Here is a 20422-nt window from a genome sequence, read left to right on the forward strand (position 1 = left end):
CCCCAGCATCCCGTGTCCCCTTGCCCCCACCCAAGGGTGCCACTGCCCCCCATGTCCCCGTGTCCCCCCCACCCAGGGGTCCCGTTGCCCCCATGTCCCCATTCCCATGGGTCCCATTGCCCCCCATGTCCCCACGTCCCCCACCCAGGGGTGCCCTTGCCCCCCATGTCCCCCCCCCAGAGGTCCCGTTGCCCCCCATGTCCCCACGTCCCCATGCCCAGGGGTCCCATTGCCCCCCACGTCCCCATGCCCCCCCCCCAGAGATGCCATTGCCCCCCATGTCCCCACGTCCCCCACCCATGGGTCCCATTGCCCCCCATGTCCCCACATCCCCATTCCCATGGGTCCCGTTGCCCCCCATGTCCCTATGCCCCCCACCCAGGGGTCCCGTTGCCCCCCATGTCCCCCCCCAGAGGTCCCATTGCCCCCTATATCCCCACATCCCCCACCCAGGGGTCCCATTGCCCCCCATGTCCCCCCCCCAGAGTTCCCGTTGCCCCCGTGTCCCCATTCCCAGGGGTCCCATTGCCCCCCGTGTCCCCATTCCCAGGGGTCCCATTGCCCCCTATATCCCCACGTCCCCACCCAGGGCTCCCGTTGCCCCCCACATCCCCGTGCCCAGGGCTCCCGTTGCCCCCCATGTCCCCACGTCCCCCACCCAGGGCTCCCGTTGCCCCCCACGTCCCCATGCCCAGGGGTCCCGTTGCCCCCCATGTCCCCCCCCAGAGTTCCCATTGCCCCCCATGTCCCCATGCCCAGGGGGTCCCATTGCCCCCCACGTCCCCATGCCCCCCCCCAGAGATGCCATTGCCCCCCATGTCCCCACGTCCCCCACCCATGGGTCCCATTGCCCCCCATGTCCCCACATCCCCATTCCCATGGGTCCCGTTGCCCCCCATGTCCCTATGCCCCCCACCCAGGGGTCCCGTTGCCCCCCATGTCCCCCCCCCAGAGGTCCCATTGCCCCCTATATCCCCACGTCCCCCACCCAGGGCTCCCGTTGCCCCCCACATCCCCGTGCCCAGGGCTCCCGTTGCCCCCCATGTCCCCACGTCCCCCACCCAGGGCTCCCGTTGCCCCCCACATCCCCATGCCCAGGGGTCCCATTGCCCCCTATATCCCCACGTCCCCCACTCAGGGGTCCCGTTGCCCCCTACATCCCTGTGCCCAGGGGTCCCGTTGCCCCCCACATCCCCATGCCCAGGGGTCCCTTTGCCCCCATGTCCCCCACCCAGGGGTCCCGTTGCCCCCCATGTCCCCCCCCCAGAGTTCCCGTTGCCCCCCGTGTCCCATTCCCAGGGGTCCCATTGCCCCCCATGTCCCCACGTCCCCCACCCAGGGCTCCTGTTGCCCCCACATCCCCATGCCCAGGGGTCCCGTTGCCCCCCACGTCCCCATGCCCCCCCCCCAGAGATGCCATTGCCCCCCATGTCCCCACGTCCCCCACCCATGGGTCCCGTTGCCCCCTATATCCCCACATCCCCCACCCAGGGCTCCCATTGCCCCCCATGTCTCCCCCCCAGAGTTCCCGTTGCCCCCCGTGTCCCCATTCCCAGGGGTCCCGTTGCCCCCTATATCCCCACGTCCCCCACCCAGGGCTCCCGTTGCCCCCCACATCCCCATGCCCAGGGCTCCCGTTGCCCCCCCCCTCCCCCCCCGCGTGTCCCCCCCCCCCATTCTCCCCGTACCGGGGGCGCAGTTGTCCACCAGGGCCCCCAGCGCCTTCCCGTCCTGCCAGTCCCGGTGGAAGTTGGTGATGGGCAACTGGGGCACCTTGTTCTGGATCCAGCCCAGCAGGCGCTGCTTGGGGGTCTGCCGCCGGCCTTCCTCCTCCTCCTCCTCCTCCCACATGGGCATGGAGATGGAGTAGTGCAGGATCAGCGTCCAGATCAGCCCCAGGATCAGCTTCAGGTTCCCGTCCACGATGGCCTTGCTGTCTGCGGGGGGGGGACAAAGAAGGGGACACCCCGACGTTGGGACGGGGACGCGGTGGCACCCACCCGGGGTGGGGTCCCCCCCCAAAACCCCGGCACACGCAGGGGTCCCCGGCACCCTGGGGACACCCCGGGGACACCCCGAGACCCCCAGGACACGAGTGGGGGGTCTCCAAGACCCCCAGGACACAAGTTGGGGGGTCCCCAAGACCCCCAGGACACGAGTTGGGGGGGGGGTCCCCAAGATCCCGGCACACGCAGGGGTCCCGGCCACCCTGGGGACACCCTGGGGACACCCTGGGGACACCCCGAGACCCCCAGGACACGAGTGAGGGTCCCCAAAACCCCGGCATTGGGATGGGGACACCCCGAGACCCCCAAGACACGAGTGGGGGGGTCCCCAAGACCCCGGCACCCACAGGGTCCCTGTCACCCTGAGCACACACAGGGGTCCCCGGCACCCTGGGGACACCCTGGGGACACCCAGGGGACACCCAGGACACGAGTGGGGGTCCCCAAAACCCCGGCATTGGGATGGGGACACCCCGAGACCCCCAGGACACGAGTCGGGGGGGGTCCCCAAAACCCCGGCACCCACAGGGGTCCCCGGCACCCTGGGGACACCCCAAGACCCCCAGAGTGTGGGTGGGGGTCCCCAAAACCCACAGGGTCCCTGTCACCCTGAGCACACACAGGGGTCCCCGGCACCCTGGGGACACCCCGGGGACACCCCGAGACCCCCAGGACACGAGTGAGGGTCCCCAAGACCCCCAGGACACGAGTGGGGGGTCCCCAAGACCCCCAGGACACGAGTGGGGGGGGGTGGTCCCCAAGATCCCAGCACACACAGGGGTCCCTGCCACCCTGGGGACACCCTGGGGACACCCCGAGACCCCCAGGACACGAGTGGGGGGGGGTGGTCCCCAAGATCCCAGCACACGCAGGGGTCCCTGCCACCCTGGGGACACCCTGGGGACACCCTGGGGACACCCCGAGACCCCCAGGACACGAGTGAGGGTCCCCAAGACCCCGGCATTGGGATGGGGACACCCCGAGACCCCCAAGACACGAGTGGGGGGGTCCCCAAGACCCCGGCACCCACAAGGTCCCTGTCACCCTGAGCACACACAGGGGTCCCCGGCACCCTAGGGACACCCTGGGGACACCCCGAGACCCCCAGGACACGAGTCGGGGGGGGGGTCCCCAAAACCCCGGCACCCACAGGGGTCCCCGGCACCCTGGGGACACCCCAAGACCCCCAGAGTGTGGGTGGGGGTCCCCAAAACCCACAGGGTCCCTGTCACCCCGAGCAGACACAGGGGTCCCCGGCACCCTGGGGACACCCTGGGGACACCCTGAGACCCCCAGGACACGAGTGGGGGGGGGGGGGGTCCCCAAGATCCCGGCACACGCAGGGGTCCCTGCCACCCTGGGGAAACCCTGGGGACACCCCGAGACCCCCAGGACACGAGTGAGGGTCCCTGGCACCACCCTGGGGACACCCCAAGACCGACACCCCCACCCCCCCCCGCCCTTTGCACGACCCCTCGCACGAGGACGGGGCCTCGCACGACTGCGCGCGTGACACACACACCCCCCCCATCCCGGGCCTTGCACACTCGGTCACGGTTCCCCCTCGCCCCCCCCTCGCACGCTCGTCTTTCGCTCCCAAACCCCCCCCCCTCCCTTGCACGCTCGCCCCCCCCTCGCACGCTCGCCCCCTCCCACTCTTCCGTCACCCCCTACCCTTGCACACGCGTCCCTCACCCCTCCGCCCCCCCCTTGCACACTCGTCCCTCACTCCTTGCACACTCGTCCCCCCCTCGCACGCTCGCCCCCTCCTCACTTACCCGACGCCTCTGCCCTTGCACGCTCGTCCCTCACTCCCACCCCCCCTTTGCACGCTCGCCCCATCCCACTCTCCCACCGCCCCCCGCCCTTGCACGCTCATCCCTTACCCCCACCCCTCCTTGCACACTCACCCCTCCCCTTGCACGCTTATCCCTTACCCCCACCCCCTCCTTGCACACGCGTCCCTCACTCCCACCCCCTTCCTTACACACTCACCCCATTCCCACTCACCCCTGGCCCCCCTCCCCTCGCACACTCGTCCCTTACCCCCACCCCCTCCTCGCACACTCACCCCTCGCCTCCCCTCCCCTTGCACACTTGCCCCTCGCCCCCCCCCTTGCACACTCACCCCTGCCCCCCCCTCCCCTCGCACACTCGCCCCTCACCCACCCCCTGCACACTTGCCCCTGGCCCCCCCTCCCCTCGCACACTCGTCCCTCGCCCCCCCCTTGTACACTCGCCCCTCACCTCCCCCTTCCCCTCGCACACTCGTCCTTCGCCCCCCCTTGTACACTCACCCCTCGCCCCCCCTCCCCTCACACACTCACCCCTGCCCCCCCTCCCCTCACACACTCACCCCTGGCCCCCCCCCGCACACTCGCCCCTGGCCCCCCCCTTCCCCTTGCACACTCGCCCCTGGCCCCCCCTCGCACACTCACCCCTCCCCCTCCCCTTGCACACTCACCCCTGGCCACCCCCTCCCCTCACACACTCGCCCCTCACCCCCACCTCCCCTTGCACACTCACCCCTGCCCCCCCCCTTGCACACTTGCCCCTGGCCCCCCCGCGCACACTCACCCCCTCCCCTCACACACTCGCCCCTGGCCCCCCCCTTGCACACTCGCCCCTCACCCCCCCTCCCCTTGCACACTCACCCCTCGCCCCCCTTGCACACTCACCCCCTCCCCTCACACACTCACCCCTCGCCCACCCCCCGCACACTTGCCCCTGGCCCCCCCGCGCACACTCACCCCCTCCCCTCACACACTCGCCCCTCACCCCCCCCCCTGCACACTCGCCCCTCGCCCACCCCTCCCCTTGCACACTCGCCCCTGGCCCCCCCCTTGCACACTCATCCCTCCCCCCTCCCCTTGCACACTCACCCCTGGCCACCCCCTCCCCTCACACACTCGCCCCTCACCCCCCCTCCCCTTGCACACTCACCCCTGCCCCTCCCCTTGCACACTTGCCCCTGGCCCCCCCGCGCACACTCACCCCCTCCCCTCACACACTCGCCCCTCACCCCCCCTCCCCTGGCACACTCGCCCCTCGCCCACCCCCCGCACACTTGCCCCTCGTCCCCCCTCCCCTTGCACACTCACCCCTCGTCCCCCCTTGCACACTCACCCCCTCCCCTCACACACTCTCCCCTCGCCCACCCCCCGCACACTCGCCCCTAGGCCCCCCCTGCACACTTGCCCCTCGCCCACCCCCACACACTTGCCCCTCGCCCCCCCTTCCCCTTGCACACTCACCCCTCGCCCCCCTTCCCCTTGCACACTCACCCCTCGCCCCCCTTGCACACTCACCCCCTCCCCTCACACACTCGCCCCTTGCCCACCCCCCGCACACTCGCCCCTCGCCCACCCCTCCCCTTGCACACTCGCCCCTGGGCCCCCCCCTTGCACACTCATCCCTCCCCCTCCCCTTGCACACTCACCCCTGGCCCCCCCTCGCACACTCGCCCCTGCCCCCCCTTGCACACTTGCCCCTGGCCCCCCCCTTGCACACTCGCCCCTCACCCCCACCTCCCCTTGCACACTCACCCCTGCCCCCCCCTTGCACACTCGCCCCTGCCCCCCCCCCCCGGCACACTGGCCGCTCACCGATGGAGACCAGCTTGATGTGCTCCCGCTCCAGGAACTCCAGGGCCACCGAGACGTTCTCCAGCTTCATCTGGCGGAAGTTGGGGCGCGGGTGGTACTTGCGGCCCATCTTCTTCTGGCTGAGCACCTCCAGCAGCGCGATGAGGCGCAGCCCGTCGCTCAGGTCCCGCTGCAGGTCCCCGATGCGCTTCTGCACGCACTTGAGGTGCTCGTTGCACCAGCGGGTGAAGGTGTTCTGCTGGATCTTCTTCCAGGGCGCGTCCTCCGCCAGGTCCTTCTCGGTGGCCGGCAGCTCCTCGCCTTCCTCGCCCGCCTGCGGCTCGTAGTTGGAGTTCATGGTGGGTGCTGGGGGGGGGGTGGGTGGTGGGGGGGTGCCTGCTAGGGGGGGCTGTAGACCAGGCTGGAGCTCGCTCTCCTTGGGTGGAGGGCCTTGGTTGGTGCCGAGGTCACCAGCGGAGGTCCCGGGGGGGGTCCTAGGGTCTTCAAAGGAGGTCCCGGGTGGGTGCTGAGGTCCTCAGTGAGGGTCCTGGGTTCCTGGGGGGGGGGTCCTACAGTCCTCAACGAGGGTCCTGGGTGGGTGCTGAGGTCCTCGATGAGGGTTCTGGGGTCCCGGGGGGGTCCTACAGTCCTCAACGAGGGTCCTGGGTGGGTGCTGAGGTCCTCGATGAGGGTTCTGGGGTCCCGGGGGGGGTCCTACAGTCCTCAACGAGGGTCCTGGGTGGGTGCTGAGGTCCTCGATGAGGGTTCTGGGGTCCCGGGGGGGTCCTACAGTCCTCAATGAGGGTCCTGGGGGGGTCCTAGGGTCTTCAAAGGAGGTCCCAGGTGGATCCTAGGGTCCTCAACGGAGGTCCCGGGTGGGTGCTGAGGTCCTCGATGAGGGTCCTGAGGTCCTGGGGGGTCCTACAGTCCTCAACGAGGGTCCTGGAGGGGTCCTAGGGTCTTCAAAGGAGGTCCCGGGTGGGTGCTGAGGTCCTCAGTGAGGGTCCTGGGGTCCCGGGGGGGGTCCTACAGTCCTCAACGAGGGTCCTGGGTGGGTCCTGGGGTCCTCGGTGGGTGCCGAGGTCCTCGATGGAGGTCTGGGGCGGGTGCCGAGGTCCTCGATGAGGGTCCTGGGGTCCCGGGTGGGTGCTGGGGGTCCTCAACGGGGGTCCCCGGATGGATCCTGGGGTCCCCAATGGGGGGGTCCCGGGTGGGTGCCGGGGTCCTGGTGGCCGGGTGGGTGTCCCGGGTTAGTCCCGGTGCCCGGGGTGGGGGGGTCCTGGGTCAGTCCCGGTGTCCCAAAGGGGTCCTGGGTGGGTGCCGGGGTCCCGGGCTGGGTGTCCCGGAGTCAGTCCCGGTGTCCCGGGCTGGGTGTCCCGGGTGGATCCCGGTTCCCAATGTCAGTCCCGGGGTCCTGGCTCAGTCCCGGCGCAAGTTCCCGGTGGCGGAGCCGGTTGCCGGGGTCGGTTCCCAGTTCCAGAGGTCGATTCCCAGTTCCCGCTGAGGTGCCGGGGTCGGTTCCCGAAGTCGGTTCCCGATTCCCGGTGGGTCGGGGACGATATTCCCGGTTCCCGGTGCGGGGTGGGGGGGGTGTCTCCGGGAGCGGTTCCCGGTGAGTTCCCGGAGTGGAGCAGCGGTTCCCGGTGGCGATCCCGATCGGTTCCCGGTCGGTTCCCGATTCCCGAGGCGGTTTCCCGGTCGGTTCCCGATTCCCGAGGTGGTTTCCCGGTTCCCGGGGACGGTGCGGGATCCCGGAGCGGTTCCCGGTGTCGATGATTCCCGAGGTGTGTTCCCGGGGGCGGGGCGCGCTGGGTTTTGGGGAGGGGGGGGTTGGGGGAAGGGGGGGGGCGTCCCGAAGCGGTGGGTTCCCGGTGCGGGGGGCGGCGAGTGGCGGCCCCCGGGGGCGGCGGCGGCTTTAAGCGCTGCCCCGGCCCGTCCCGCCCCGCCGTAACGGGATGGGGCCGGCCCGGGGGGTGGGGGGGGGGGGTGGGGGGTGGGGGGGTGGGGGGAGAGGGGGGCGGGGGACGGGGGGGGGGGGGGGGGGGGAGGGGGGGGGGGGCTGACAGCAGCCGCTATTTATAGCCCCGCAGCACCGACACCGCCCCCCGCGGCGGCACCCCCGGCCCCGGCAACCCCCAAAATTCACTCACTCCGGCCCCGGGGACCCCCAAACAACAGCGGCACCCCCGAACCCCCGGTACCGGGAACCCCCCCCCCCCCCCCCGCAAAACCCCGAACTCCCAAATAGCGGGAACCCCCCAAACTCCCCCCCAAACACCGGGAACCCCCAAACCCCGAACCCCCAAATACCGGGAACCCCCAAACTCCGGCACCCCCGAACCCCAAAGTCCCGGCACCCCCAAACCCCCGGCACCGGGAACCACCAAACCCCGAACTCCCAAATAGCGGGAACCCCAAACTCCGGCAATCCCGAACCCCCAAACACCGGGAACCCCCAAACCCCGAATCCCCAAATACCGGGAATCCCCAAACTCCGGCACCCCCAAAAACCGGCATTCCCAAACCCCGGCACCGGGAACCCCCAAATACCGGGAACCCCCAAACTCCCACCTCGGGAACCCCGAACCCCGGCACCCCCCGAAACCCCGAACCCCCAAATACGGGGAACCCCCGAATCCCCAAATACCGGGAACCCCCAAACTCCGGCACCCCGAACCCCGAACCCCCGGCACCCCCAAACCCCCGGCACCGGGAACCACCAAACCCCGAACCCCCAAATACCGGGAACCCCCAAACTCCGGCACCCCCGAACCCCAAAGTCCCGGCACCCCCGAACCCCCGGCACCGGGAACGCCCCAAACCCCGTCACCCCCAAAACACCGAACCCCCAAAATACCGGGACCGCCGAACCCCCGGCACCCTCAAACCCCGGCACCGGGAACCCCAAACCCCGGCACCCCCAAAAACCGGCATTCCCAAACCCCGGCACCGGGAACCCCCAAATACCGGGAACCCCCAAACCCCCGACATCGGGAACCCCGAACCCCGGCACCCCCCGAAACCCCGAACCCCCAAATACCGGGAACCCCCAAACTCCCAAATACCGGGAACCCCCAAACACCGGGAACCCCCGAACCCCCAAATACCGGGAACCCCCAAACCCCCGGCACCCCCCGAAACCCCGAACCCCCAAATACGGGGAACCCCCGAATCCCCAAATACCGGGAACCCCCAAACCCCGGCACCGGGACCCCTCCCCCCCCCCCCAGACACTGACACCCCCCAAACCCCCGACACCCCCAAACACCAGGAACCCAGAAATCCCGAACCCCCAAACCCCGGCCCCCCCGGAACTCCGAACCCTCCCCCCCCCCAAAATTCCGCACCCCGAAACCATCCCCCCCCCCCCAAGCCCCCTCAGGACCCCCCCCAGGAGACCCACCCTGGACCCCCCCCAAAAAACTCACATAAGAACCACGACCCCCCCCCCCCCCCGCCCCAAGGACCACAGCGGAGACCCCCCCCCCCCAAAACCCCCCTCCCAGGGCCCCCCCACGGGAAGCCCACCCAAGACACGCCCCCCCCCCCGCCCCCCATAAGTCCCCCCTCCCCGTGGGGACCCCCCCCCACCCCTGGGACCCCCCACCCAGACACCCCACCACCCCCATCATCCCCCCCCCCCCCAACCCTTGGGACCCCCACCCGCTCCCCCCCCCTTGCCGTGTGCCCCCCCCCTCCCCCCGCCTCGCCCGTGCCTCAGTTTCCCCACTGGGGTGGCACATTGGGGGGGGGGGGGACGGGACTCATTCATACTGGGGGGCGGGGGGGGGGGGGGACACACGACACACCCAGGCATCCATCCACCCCCACCCCCCCCCCATGCTGCCCCCCAACATCACTGTCGCCCCCCCCCCCCCCCCCCACGCTGGTGGGGGGGGGGTCACCCGGACAGCTGGGTGCTGGGGGGGGGAGGGGACATAATTGGGTGCTCCGGAGCTGGGGGGGGGGGGTGTGTGTAATTATTTTTTTTGGGGGTGTGTGTAATTATTTTTTGGGGGGGGGGGGGGGGGTGTGTATCGTGTTCCCCCCCCCCCCCGCACGGTTCCGGTGTCCGGCGTCACCGTCACCACGTCACCTCTGGCCACCCGCCCTGGAAGCTTCCAGGGGGTGGGAGGCACCTGGGTCCCCCCCCCAGGGTGACAGGGCCGGGGGGGAGGGGGGGGGAACAGGATGGCTGCATTCCCCCCCCCCCCCCCCCCAAAACACCTCGCTCCGTGACTCAGTTTCCCCACGAGAAGCCGTTCCCTGGGGTGGGGGGGGGGCAATGGCGGGGGGGGGGTGCACCCCAGGGTGACAGTGGCGGAGGGGGGGGGGGGGACACGCTGTGGGGGGGGGGGAGGACACAGGATGGCTGGATTCCCCCCCCCCCCCAAAACACCTCGCTCCGTGACTCAGTTTCCCCACGAGAAGCGGTTCCCTGGAGGGGGGGGGGGGGGGGGGGCGTGTGTGTGCCCCCCCCAGGGTGACAGCGTGGGGGGGGGGGGGACACGGACACAATACCCACCCCCACCCCCCCACCCCCCCCACCCCCCCCCCCCCCCCGCCCGCCATGGCCCAAGCGCCTGCGCCAGCGCCTAAAAATAACGCGGCGAGTCAGAGCCACGCACCCGGCACCCGAAATACCCCGGGGGGGGGGCGGGGGGGGGCACACGACACACACACGGACATGGTGGGGGGGGGGGGTGGTGGGGGTGCACTTGGTTTATTGATGCGGGGGGGGGGGGCGTGGGGGTCAGGGCGTTTTGGGGGTTTTGGGGTGCTCGGGGAGGGGGGGGGGTCAGGGTGGGGGGGCGGGGGGGGGAGGTCAGGATGCCCGGGGGGGGAGTGGGGGGGGGGTGTCAGGGAGTTTTGGGGGTGTCAGGGTGGTCGGGGGCGGGGGGGGGGGGGATATCAGGGAGTTTTTGGGGGTCTTGGGGCGGGGGGGGTGTCGGGGTGGTCGCGGGGGGGGTCAGGATGCTCGTGGGGGGGTGTCAGGGTGTTCTGGGGATATTAGGGTGGTCTGGGGGGGGTCAGGGTGGTCGCGGGGGGGTCAGGATGCTCGTGAGGGGGGTGTCAGGGCGTTTTGGGGGTGTCAGGGTGGTCGCGGGGGGGTCAGGATGCTCGTGGGGGGGGTGTCAGGGTGGTCGCAGGGGGGTCAGGATGCTCGTGGGGGGGGTGTCAGGGTGTTTTGGGGGTGTCAGGGTGGTCTGGGGGGGGTCAGGGTGGTCGCGGGGGGGTCAGGATGCTCGTGGGGGGGGTGTCAGGGCGTTTTGGGGGTGTCAGGGTGGTCGCGGGGGGGTCAGGATGCTCGTGGGGGGGGTGTCAGGGTGTTCTGGGGATATTAGGGTGGTCTGGGGGGGGTCAGGGTGGTCGCGGGGGGGTCAGGACGCTCGTGTGGAGGGTGTCAAGGCGTTTTGGGGGTGTCGGGGTGGTCGGGGGGGGGTCAGGATGCTCGTGGGGGGGGTGTCAGGGCGTTTTGGGGGTGTCGGGGTGCTCTGGGGGGGGTCAGGGTGCTCGGGGAGGGGGGGTCAGGGTGCTTTGGGGGGGGGGGGTTTCAGGGTGGTCGTGGGCGGGGGGGGGAGGCGGGGGATCAGCGTGTTTTGGGGGGTGTCAGGGTATTTTGAGGGGGGGGTGTCAGGGTGCTCGGGGCGGGGGGGGGCAGGAGGGTGCCCACGGGGGGAGCCCCAGCGGCCCGTCCCTCAGGCGGGGGCAGAGGAAGATGATGGCGGCGGCGGCGAGGAAGAGGAGGAAGGGCTTCATCCCGCCGCTGCTCTCCTGGGGGGGGGGACACAGACCCGGGGGGGGGGGGTGTGGTGTCAGGGCCACCCCCGCCGTGGTGGCACCCCGAGCCCCGTGTGTGTGTCCCCCTCCCCCCCCCCCGCCCCCCCCCAATACCTCGCCGTGGGTCCCCTCCGGGATGTGGGTCCCGGCGTCCCGGGGGTCCTCGGGGTTGGGGGGCGGCGGGGGGGGTCGCTCTGTGTCCCCCGGCCCCTCGGGGCACCTGCGGGAGGTGGCGGTGATGGGGGGGGGGCTGCCGGTGGCACGGGGACACGGCCGGGGGACACTGGGGACAGGGGGGACATGGGTGGGGGGACAGGGGATGTGGGGGACAGGGGGGGCACAGGGGACATGGGTGCGGGGACACGGCCATGGGGACAGGGGGGACACGGCCGGGGGGATGTGGCGATGGGGACATGGCCAGGGGACAGGGGGGGACATGGGTGGGGGACAGGGGACAGGGGGACAGGGGGACACAGGGGGGGCACAGGGGACATGGTTGGGGGGACATGGGGGACATGGTGGGGGGACATGGGGACACGAGGCACATGGACGGGGGACATGGGGGACATGGGTGGGGTGACAGGGGACATGGGGACAGGGGGACAGGGGGGACATGGCTGGGGGGACATGGGGGACATGGCTGGGGGGACATGGGGACACAAGGGACATGGACAGGGGACATGGTGATGGGGACATGGGGGACATGGGTGGGTGTCAGGGGACATGGGGACAGGGGGACATGGGTGACAGGGGACATAGGGATGGGGGACAGGGGGGACAGGGGGGACATGGTTGGGGGGACATGGGGACACGAGGAACATGGACGGGGGACATGGGGGACATGGCTGGGGGACAGGGGACATGGGGACATGGCGATGGGGACATGGGTGGGGGACAGGGGGGACATGGTTGGGGGGACATGGTGATGGGGACATGGGTGGGGGACAGGGGACATGGGGACGGGGGACATGGGGGACATGGTGGGGGGACATGGGGACACAAGGGACATGGACGGGGGACATGGTGATGGGGACATGGGGGGGGACATGGGCGAGGTGACAGGGGACATGGGGACAGGGGGGACACGGCTGGGGGACAAGGAGGACGTGGCCACCCGGGACAGGGGGGACAGAGCCAAGGGGACAAGGGGGAACGTGGCTGGGGGGACACGGGGGACGTGGTCGTAGGGACAGGGGGGCCGTGGGCCGTGTCCAGGCTGGCACAGGGGTGGGGACACGGGGGTGCCGTGGGGCACCGTGGGGCGGTACCGGTGGCCGCGGAGGTGACGCCAGAGGCGGTGGTGACGGTGACGCAGCGCCCGGAGCTCCTCGCCCAGCGCCTCCTGCTGCGCCCGCAGCCGGGCCAGCTCCTCTGCGCGGCACCCGCTCAGCCCCACGGCGCCCCCTCAGCCCCACGGCGCCCCCTCAGCCCCACGGCGCCGCCACCCCCTGGGCCACAAAGGCACCCGACCACACCATGGCCACCATCCGACACAACCATGGCCACCACCCCACCACGCCATGGCCACCAACACCACCCCACCATGGCCACCACCCCTCCATGGCCACCACCCCACCATGCCATGGCCACCATCCCACCATGGCCACCACCCCACCACGCCATGGCCACCATCCCACCATGGCCACCATCCCACCACACCATGGCCACCAACCCCACCACACCATGGCCACCATCCCACCATGGCCACCACCCCACCAAGCCATGGCCACCATCCCACCATAGCCACCATCCCACCACGCCATGGCCACCAACCCCACCCCACCAGGGCCACCACCCTACCAGGGCCACCATCCCACCACACCATGGCCACTAAACCATCATTCCATGGCCACCACCCTCCCAACACCGTGCTCACCACCCCACCAAGCCATGGCCACCAATGCAGCACGCCGTGGCCAACATCCCACCATGGCATGGCCATCACCCCACCATGGCCACCAGCCCACCAAACCATGGCCACCACCCTACCACACCATGGCCACCATCCCACCATGCCATGGCCATCAACCCACCACACCATGGCCACCATCCCACCATGCCATGGCCATCACACTAACACACCATGGCCACCACCCCACCACACCATGGCCATCATCTCACCCCATCATGCCCACCAACCCACCACCCCGTGGCCACCACCCCACCACACCATGGCCACCGTCCTACCACACCATGGCCACCACCCTACCACACCATGGCCACCGTCCCACCATGCCATGGCCATCAACCCACCACACCGTGGCCACCGTCCCACCATGCCATGGCCATCACACTAACACACCATGGCCACCATCCAACCAAACCATGGCCACCACCCCACCACCCCATGGCCACCACCCCACCACACCATGACCTCAAATCCCACCACCCCATGCCCCCTGCCCTGCCACACCATGACCTCCAGCCCAACACACCATGGCCACCGTCCCACCAAACCGTGGCCACCATCCAACCACACCATGGACACCACCCCACCATACCTTGGCCACCAACCACACCATGCCATGGCCATCAACCCACCACACCAAGGCCACCAACCCTGCCACACCGTAACCACCACCCCACCGTGGCCACCACCCCACCACCCCACGGCCGCCAGCCCACCGGGGCCTCCTCCCCGCCGTGCCCACCAACCTTGGAGCCGGGCCACCTCGGCGGTGGCCAGCTGCTGCTGCTGCTCCTGGTCCCTCAGCGGGACGTCGGCGCGCGGCGCGGTGGCCTCCGGCTGGGAGTGGGCGCAGAGCTCCTGCTGGCGCCGCAGCTCTGCCCGCAGCCCGGCCACCTCCTCCTGCAGGCGGGTGACCTCGGCCACCTGCCCCTCCTGCAGGGCACCCAGCTCCGCCTGCAGCGCCCGCAGCTCCGCTGGCAGAGGCAACGCGTGGGCACCCGCCCTCGGGAGGGGGGCACAGGGCAGGGAGCGAGGGGGGGGGGGGGGGGGGCAGGCCCTGGGTGCCCACCACCACGGGTTGTCTGTCCATGGTGGTGCCCGTCCCCCATGGGGTGCCCAGCCCTGGGGGTGCCCATCCTGGGGGTCTCCATCACCATGGGGTGCCCATCCATGGTGGTGCCCATCCCCCATGGGGTGCCCATCCCTGGGGTGCCCATCTCTGGGATTCCTGTCCTTGGGGGGTGTCCATCCATGGGGGTGTCCATCACCATGGGGTTCCCATCCATGGTGGTGCCCATCACCCATGGGATGCCCATCCCTGGGGATCTCCATCACCCTTGGGGTGCCCATCCCTTACGTTGGCCAAGCACGGGGGTGTCCATCACCCTTGGGGTGCCCATCCCTATGGGTGCCCATCACTATGGGGTGCCCATCCCTGGGGGTGCGCATCCCTGGGGGTCTTCATCACCATGGGGTACCCATCCATGGTGGTGCCCATCACCCATGGGGTGCACATCCCTATGGGTGCCCATCCATGGGGGTCTCCATCCCTGGGGTGCCCATCCCTGGGGGTGCCCATCCCTGGGCGTGTCCATCCATGGGGTTCTCCATCCTTGGGGTGCCCATCCCTGGGAATCTCCATCACCCTGGGGGTTCCCATCCCTATGGGTGCCCGTCCATAGGGTGTCGGTTCACGGGGGTGCCCACCTCCATGGGGTGTCCATCACCCTTCGGTGTCCGTCCCTTGGGGTGCCCATCCCCACCACATGCTCATCCACCACACTGTGCCCACCATCCCACCATCCCACGGCACCATCTCATCATCCCATGGCCACCACCCCACCACACCATGGCCACCACCCCATGGCTGCGACCCCACAATGCCATGGCCACCACATGCCCACCATCCCACCACACCATGGCCACCATCCCACTACACCATGGCCACCATCCCACCATCCCATGGCCACCATCCCACCATCCCATGGCTACCAACCCACAACAACAAGCCCATCATGCCATCGGTCCATGCCCACCACCACACCGTGCCCACCATCTTACCACCCCATGGTCACCAGCCCATCATTCCATGCCCACCACCCCATGCCCACGCCCCCACGCTCACCACCACCCCACAACATCATCCCTGCCCACCACCCCATGCCCACCACCCTGCCACACCATGACCTCCAGCCCAACACACCATGGCCACCGTCCCACCAAACCGTGGCCACCATCCAACCACACCATGGCCACCGTCCTACCACACCATGACCACCGTCGCACCATACCACGGCCACCAACCCTGCCACACCATAACCACCACCCCACCGTGGCCACCACCCCACCACCCCACGGCCGCCAGCCCACCGGGGCCTCCTCCCCGCCGTGCCCACCAACCTTGGAGCCGGGCCACCTCGGCGGTGGCCAGCTGCTGCTGCTGCTCCTGGTCCCTCAGCGGGACGTCGGCGCGCGGCGCGGTGGCCTCCGGCTGGGAGTGGGCGCAGAGCTCCTGCTGGCGCCGCAGCTCTGCCCGCAGCCCGGCCACCTCCTCCTGCAGGCGGGTGACCTCGGCCACCTGCCCCTCCTGCAGGGCACCCAGCTCCGCCTGCAGCGCCCGCAGCTCCGCTGGCAGAGGCAACGCGTGGGCACCCACCCTCGGGAGGGGGGCACAGGGCAGGGAGCGAGGGGGGGGGGGGGGGGGCAGGCCCTGGGTGCCCACCACCACGGGTTGTCCGTCCATGGTGGTGCCCGTCCCCCATGGGGTGCCCAGCCCTGGGGGTGCCCATCCCTGGGGGTCTCCATCACCATGGGGTGCCCATCCATGGTGGTGCCCATCCCCCATGGGGTGCCCATCCCTGGGGGTCTCCATCACCATGGGGTGCCCATCCATGGTGGTGCCCATCACCCATGGGGTGCCCATCCCTGGGGGTCTCCATCACCATGGGGTGCCCATCCATGGATGGATGGTGCCCATCACCCATGGGGTGCACATCCCTTGGGGTGCCCATCCCTGGGGTGCCCATCTCTGGGATTCCTGTCCCTTGGGGGGTGTCCATCCATGGGGGTGTCCATTACATTGGGGTGCCCATCCATGGTGGTGCCCATCACCCATGGGGTGCCCTTCCCTGGGGGTGCCCATCCCTGGGGGTCTCCATCACCATGGGGTTCCCATCCATGGTGGTGCCCATCACCCATGGGATGCCCATCCCTGGGGATCTCCATCACCCTTGGGTTGCCCATCCCTTACGTTGGCCAAGCACGGGGGTGTCCATCACCCTTGGGGTGCCCATCCCTATGGGTGCCCATCACTATGGGGTGCCCATCCCTGTGGGTGTGCATCCCTGGGGGTCTTCATCACCATGGGGTACCCATCCATGGTGGTGCCCATCACTATGGGGTGCACATCCCTATGGGTGCCCATCCATGGGGGTCTCCATCACCATGGGGTGCCCATCCATGTTGGTGCCCATCACACATGGGGTGCCCATCCCTTGGGGTGTCCATCCATGGGAGTGTCCAACATCCTTGGGGTGCCCATCCCTGGGGTGCCCATCTCTGGGATTCCTGTCCTTGGGGGGGTGTCCCTCCCTGGGGGTCTCCATCACCATGGGGTGCACATCCATGTTGGTGCCCATCACCCATGGGGTTCCCATCCCTCTGGGGGCCCATCCATTGGGGTCTCCATCCCTGGAGTGTCCAACCATGGGGGTGCCCATCCCTGGGTGTGTCCATCCATGGGGCTCTCCATCACCATGGGGTTCCCATCCATAGTGGTGCCCGTCCCCCATGGGGTGCCCATCCCTGGGGTTGCCCATCCCTGGGGGTCTCCATCACCATGGGGTGTCCATCCCTGGGGGTGCCCATCCCTGGGGCTCTCCATCACCATGGGGTGCCCATCCATAGGGAGTGCCATCACCCATGGGGTGCCCATCCATGGTGGTGCCCATCACCCATGGGGTGCCCATTCTTTGGGGTGTCCGGCCATGGGGTCTCCCTCTCCCTTGAGGTGCCCATCCCAAAGGAGTGCCCATCCCTTACGTTGGCTCACCATGGGGGTCTCCATCACCCTTGGGGTGCCCATCCCTGGGGGTGCCCATCCCTGGGGGTCTCCATCACCATGGGCTTCCCATCCATGGTGGTGCCCATCCCCCATGGGGTGCCCATCCCTTGGAGTTTCCATCCATGGGGGTGTTCATCACCATGGGGTTCCCATCCATGTTGGTGCCCATCACCCATGGGGTGCACATCTCTTGGGGTGTCCGGCCATGGGGATCTCCATCACCCTTGGGGTGCCCATCCCTGGGGTGCCCATCCATTGGGGTCTCCATCCATGGGGGTGCCCATCCCCCTGGAGGTGCCTATCTGTGGGTTGTCCATCCCTGGAGTGCACATCCATGGGGGGTGCCTGTCCATGGGGCTCTCCACCCAGGGGGGTGCCCATCCCTATGGGGTGTCCATCCCTGGGGTGTCCATCCATGGGGTGTCCAACTATGGGAGTGCCCATCCCTATGGGGTGCCCATCCCTGGGGGGTGCCTGTCCATGGGGTGCCCATCCCTGGGGTCACCATCCGTGGGGTGTCCATCCATGGGGTGCCCATCCTTGGGGTGCCCATCCACGAGGTATCCAACCATGGGGGTGCCCATCCCTATGGGGTGCCCATCCCTGCGGTCACCATCCATGGGGTCATCGTCCATGGGGTGCCCATCCATGGGGTGCCCGTCCCTGGGGTCACCATCCATGGGGTGTCCATCCATGGGGTCACCATCCCTGGGGTCACCATCCCTGGGGTGCCCATCCCTGGGCTCACCATCCATGGGGTGCCCATCCATGGGGTCACCATCCCTGGGGTCACCATCCGTGGGGTGCCCATCCATGGGGTGCCCATTCCTGGGGTGCCCATCCCTGGGGTCACCATCCATGGGGTGTCCATCCATGGGATCACCATCCCTGGGCTCACCATCCATGGGGTGCCCATCCATGGGGTGCCCATCCCTGGGGTCACCATCCATGGGGTGTCCATCCATGGGGTCATCATCCCTGGGGTCACCATCCGTGGGGTGCCCATCTGTGGGGTCACCATTCCTGGGGTGTCCATCCATGGGGTGCCCATCCCTGTGGTCACCATCCATGGGGTCACCATCCGTGGGGGTGTCCATCCATGGGGTGCCCATCCTTGGGGTCACCATCCGTGGGGTGCCCATCCGTTGGGTCACCATCCCTGGGGTCACCATCCCTGGGGTCACCATCCGTGGGGTGCCCATCCCTGGGGTCACCATCCATGGGGTCACCATCCATGGGGTCACCATCCTTGGGGTGCCCATCCCTGGGGTCACCATCCATGGGGTGTCCATCCATGGGGTGCCCATCCTTGAGGTGCCCATCCTGGGGTCACCATCCATGGGGTGCCCATCCATGGGGTGCCCATCCCTGGGGTCACCATCCATGGGGTCACCAGCCCTGGGGTCACCATCCGTGGGGTGCCCATCCATGGGGTCACCATCCATGGGGTCACCAGCCCTGGGGTCACCGTCCGTGGGGTGTCCATCCATGGGGTGCCCATCCCTGGGGTCACCATCCGTGGGGTGCCCATCTGTGGGGTCACCATTCCTGGGGTGTCCATCCATGGGGTGCTCCATCCCTATGGGGTCACCATCCCCGGGGTCACCATCCCTGGGCTCACCATCCATGGGGTGCCCATCCATGGGGTCACCATCCCTGGGGTCACCATCCATGGGGTCACCAGCCCTGGGGTCACCATCCATGGGGTGTCCATCTGCTGGGGTGCCCATCCGTGGGGTGCCCACCCGCGAGATGCCCACCCACGGGGGTTCCCATCCCTGGGGTGGGGTCCCCTCTGCCCCCCACTCACTGCCCACGGAGGGGGAGGTGCTGAGCTCCATGGCCGGGCCTCCCGCCGTGGGGCACCGCCGTGGGGCACCGCCGTGGGGCACCGCGCTGCGCCCCGTCCCCGGGGGGGGGGGGAGGTGTGACCCGTCTCCGGGGTGACCGTCCCCCAGCGCTGGCAATCGCCGGTCGCCCTGGCAACCGCCCCCCCCCCCCCCAGCAGTGCCCCCCGCTCCCGGGGGGGGAGCGTTCACTCTGGAGCCTACTGATGGCCACGAAGGGGAGGGGGGCTGTGGGGTGACACGGGGGACGCCTGGTGACACGGCCCGGGGGGGGGGTGTCACGGGGTGTGTCACCCGTTCCCCCCCCCCATGGCCACCCCACTCCGCGACTGTCCCCGGCGATGTCACCCCCACCCCCCCCAGCCCCTGTCCCTCCGCTCCACCCGCCTTTATACGCGCCCCCCAGCCCCCGGGGGAGGGGGGGGGGGGGGTGTTTCCGAGCGCCCTTAATCCCCCCCCCCACCTAAGCGGCTTGTGCTCATCCTTCCTGCCCCCACCTCGCGGGGGGGGGGGGCAAGGTGGGGGGGGCAGAAAAAGGGGTGCAAATTGGGGGGGGGGGGGGGTAAAATTTGGGCTCGTCCGGGATTTGAACCCGGGACCTCTCGCACCCTAAGCGAGAATCATACCCCTAGACCAACGAGCCGCGGCTCAAGCGAGGCCCCCCGCGGGGCACCCCGTGGGTGAGGGGTGGGGGGGGGTGGGGTGGGGGGTGTGTCAGGGGCACGGCGGGGGGGGGGGGCACCCCCACACCCCCCCCACCCACCCCCTCAAAGTGCACCCCCAGGAGTGCAACACACCCTCCCCCCCCCCCCCCCGGTGCACCCCACACCAGGCAACACCCCCCCCCCCCCAAAAGTGGACCCCCCCCCCCCCCACAATGCACCCCCCCCCCCCCCCCAGCGCACCCTCCCAACACGCACCCCCCCAAAAGAGGACACCCCCCCCCACCGTGGACCCCCCCAGTGCACCCCACAACCAGGCACACACCCCCCCCACAATGCTAAACCCCCCCCCCAATGGACCCCCCCACCCCCGTGCACCCCCCGAGACGGCACAACCCCCCCCCCCCCGCAATGGACCCCCCCTTGTGCACCCCACAACCATGCCCCCCCCCCCAGCAATGCCCCCCCCCCCCGAACTGCCCCCCAACAACACCACCCCCCCCCCCGAGGTGCCCCCCCAGCACTGCCCCCCCCCCCCCCCCCCCAACCTCGGGCAGCCCAGGACCCCCC

The 20422-nt window shown here is 69.9% G+C and overlaps 1 protein-coding gene and 1 non-coding gene across 2 annotated transcripts in view; both read right to left on the reverse strand.

The window, feature by feature from the left end:
• Positions 1–7446, reverse strand: part of LOC141738011 (filamin-C-like) — a 236211-nt gene extending 228765 nt beyond the window's left edge. Inside the window, exons 1-2 of the mRNA XM_074573038.1 lie at positions 5612–7446; positions 1688–1937 (exon numbers count right to left, since the gene is read on the reverse strand). Coding sequence (XP_074429139.1) covers positions 1688–1937; positions 5612–5948 — 587 coding nt within the window. The 5' untranslated portion in view covers positions 5949–7446. The remainder of the gene's footprint in view (positions 1–1687; positions 1938–5611) is intronic.
• A 12315-nt stretch (positions 7447–19761) lies between these two features.
• On the reverse strand, positions 19762–19833 carry TRNAP-AGG (transfer RNA proline (anticodon AGG)). Its single transcript has one exon. It is a non-coding gene; the product is annotated as a tRNA-Pro (tRNA).
• Positions 19834–20422: the final 589 nt, after the last annotated feature.

Source organism: Larus michahellis, chromosome 1, assembly GCF_964199755.1.
Source record: "Larus michahellis chromosome 1, bLarMic1.1, whole genome shotgun sequence".
Taxonomy (NCBI): Eukaryota; Metazoa; Chordata; class Aves; order Charadriiformes; family Laridae; genus Larus; species Larus michahellis.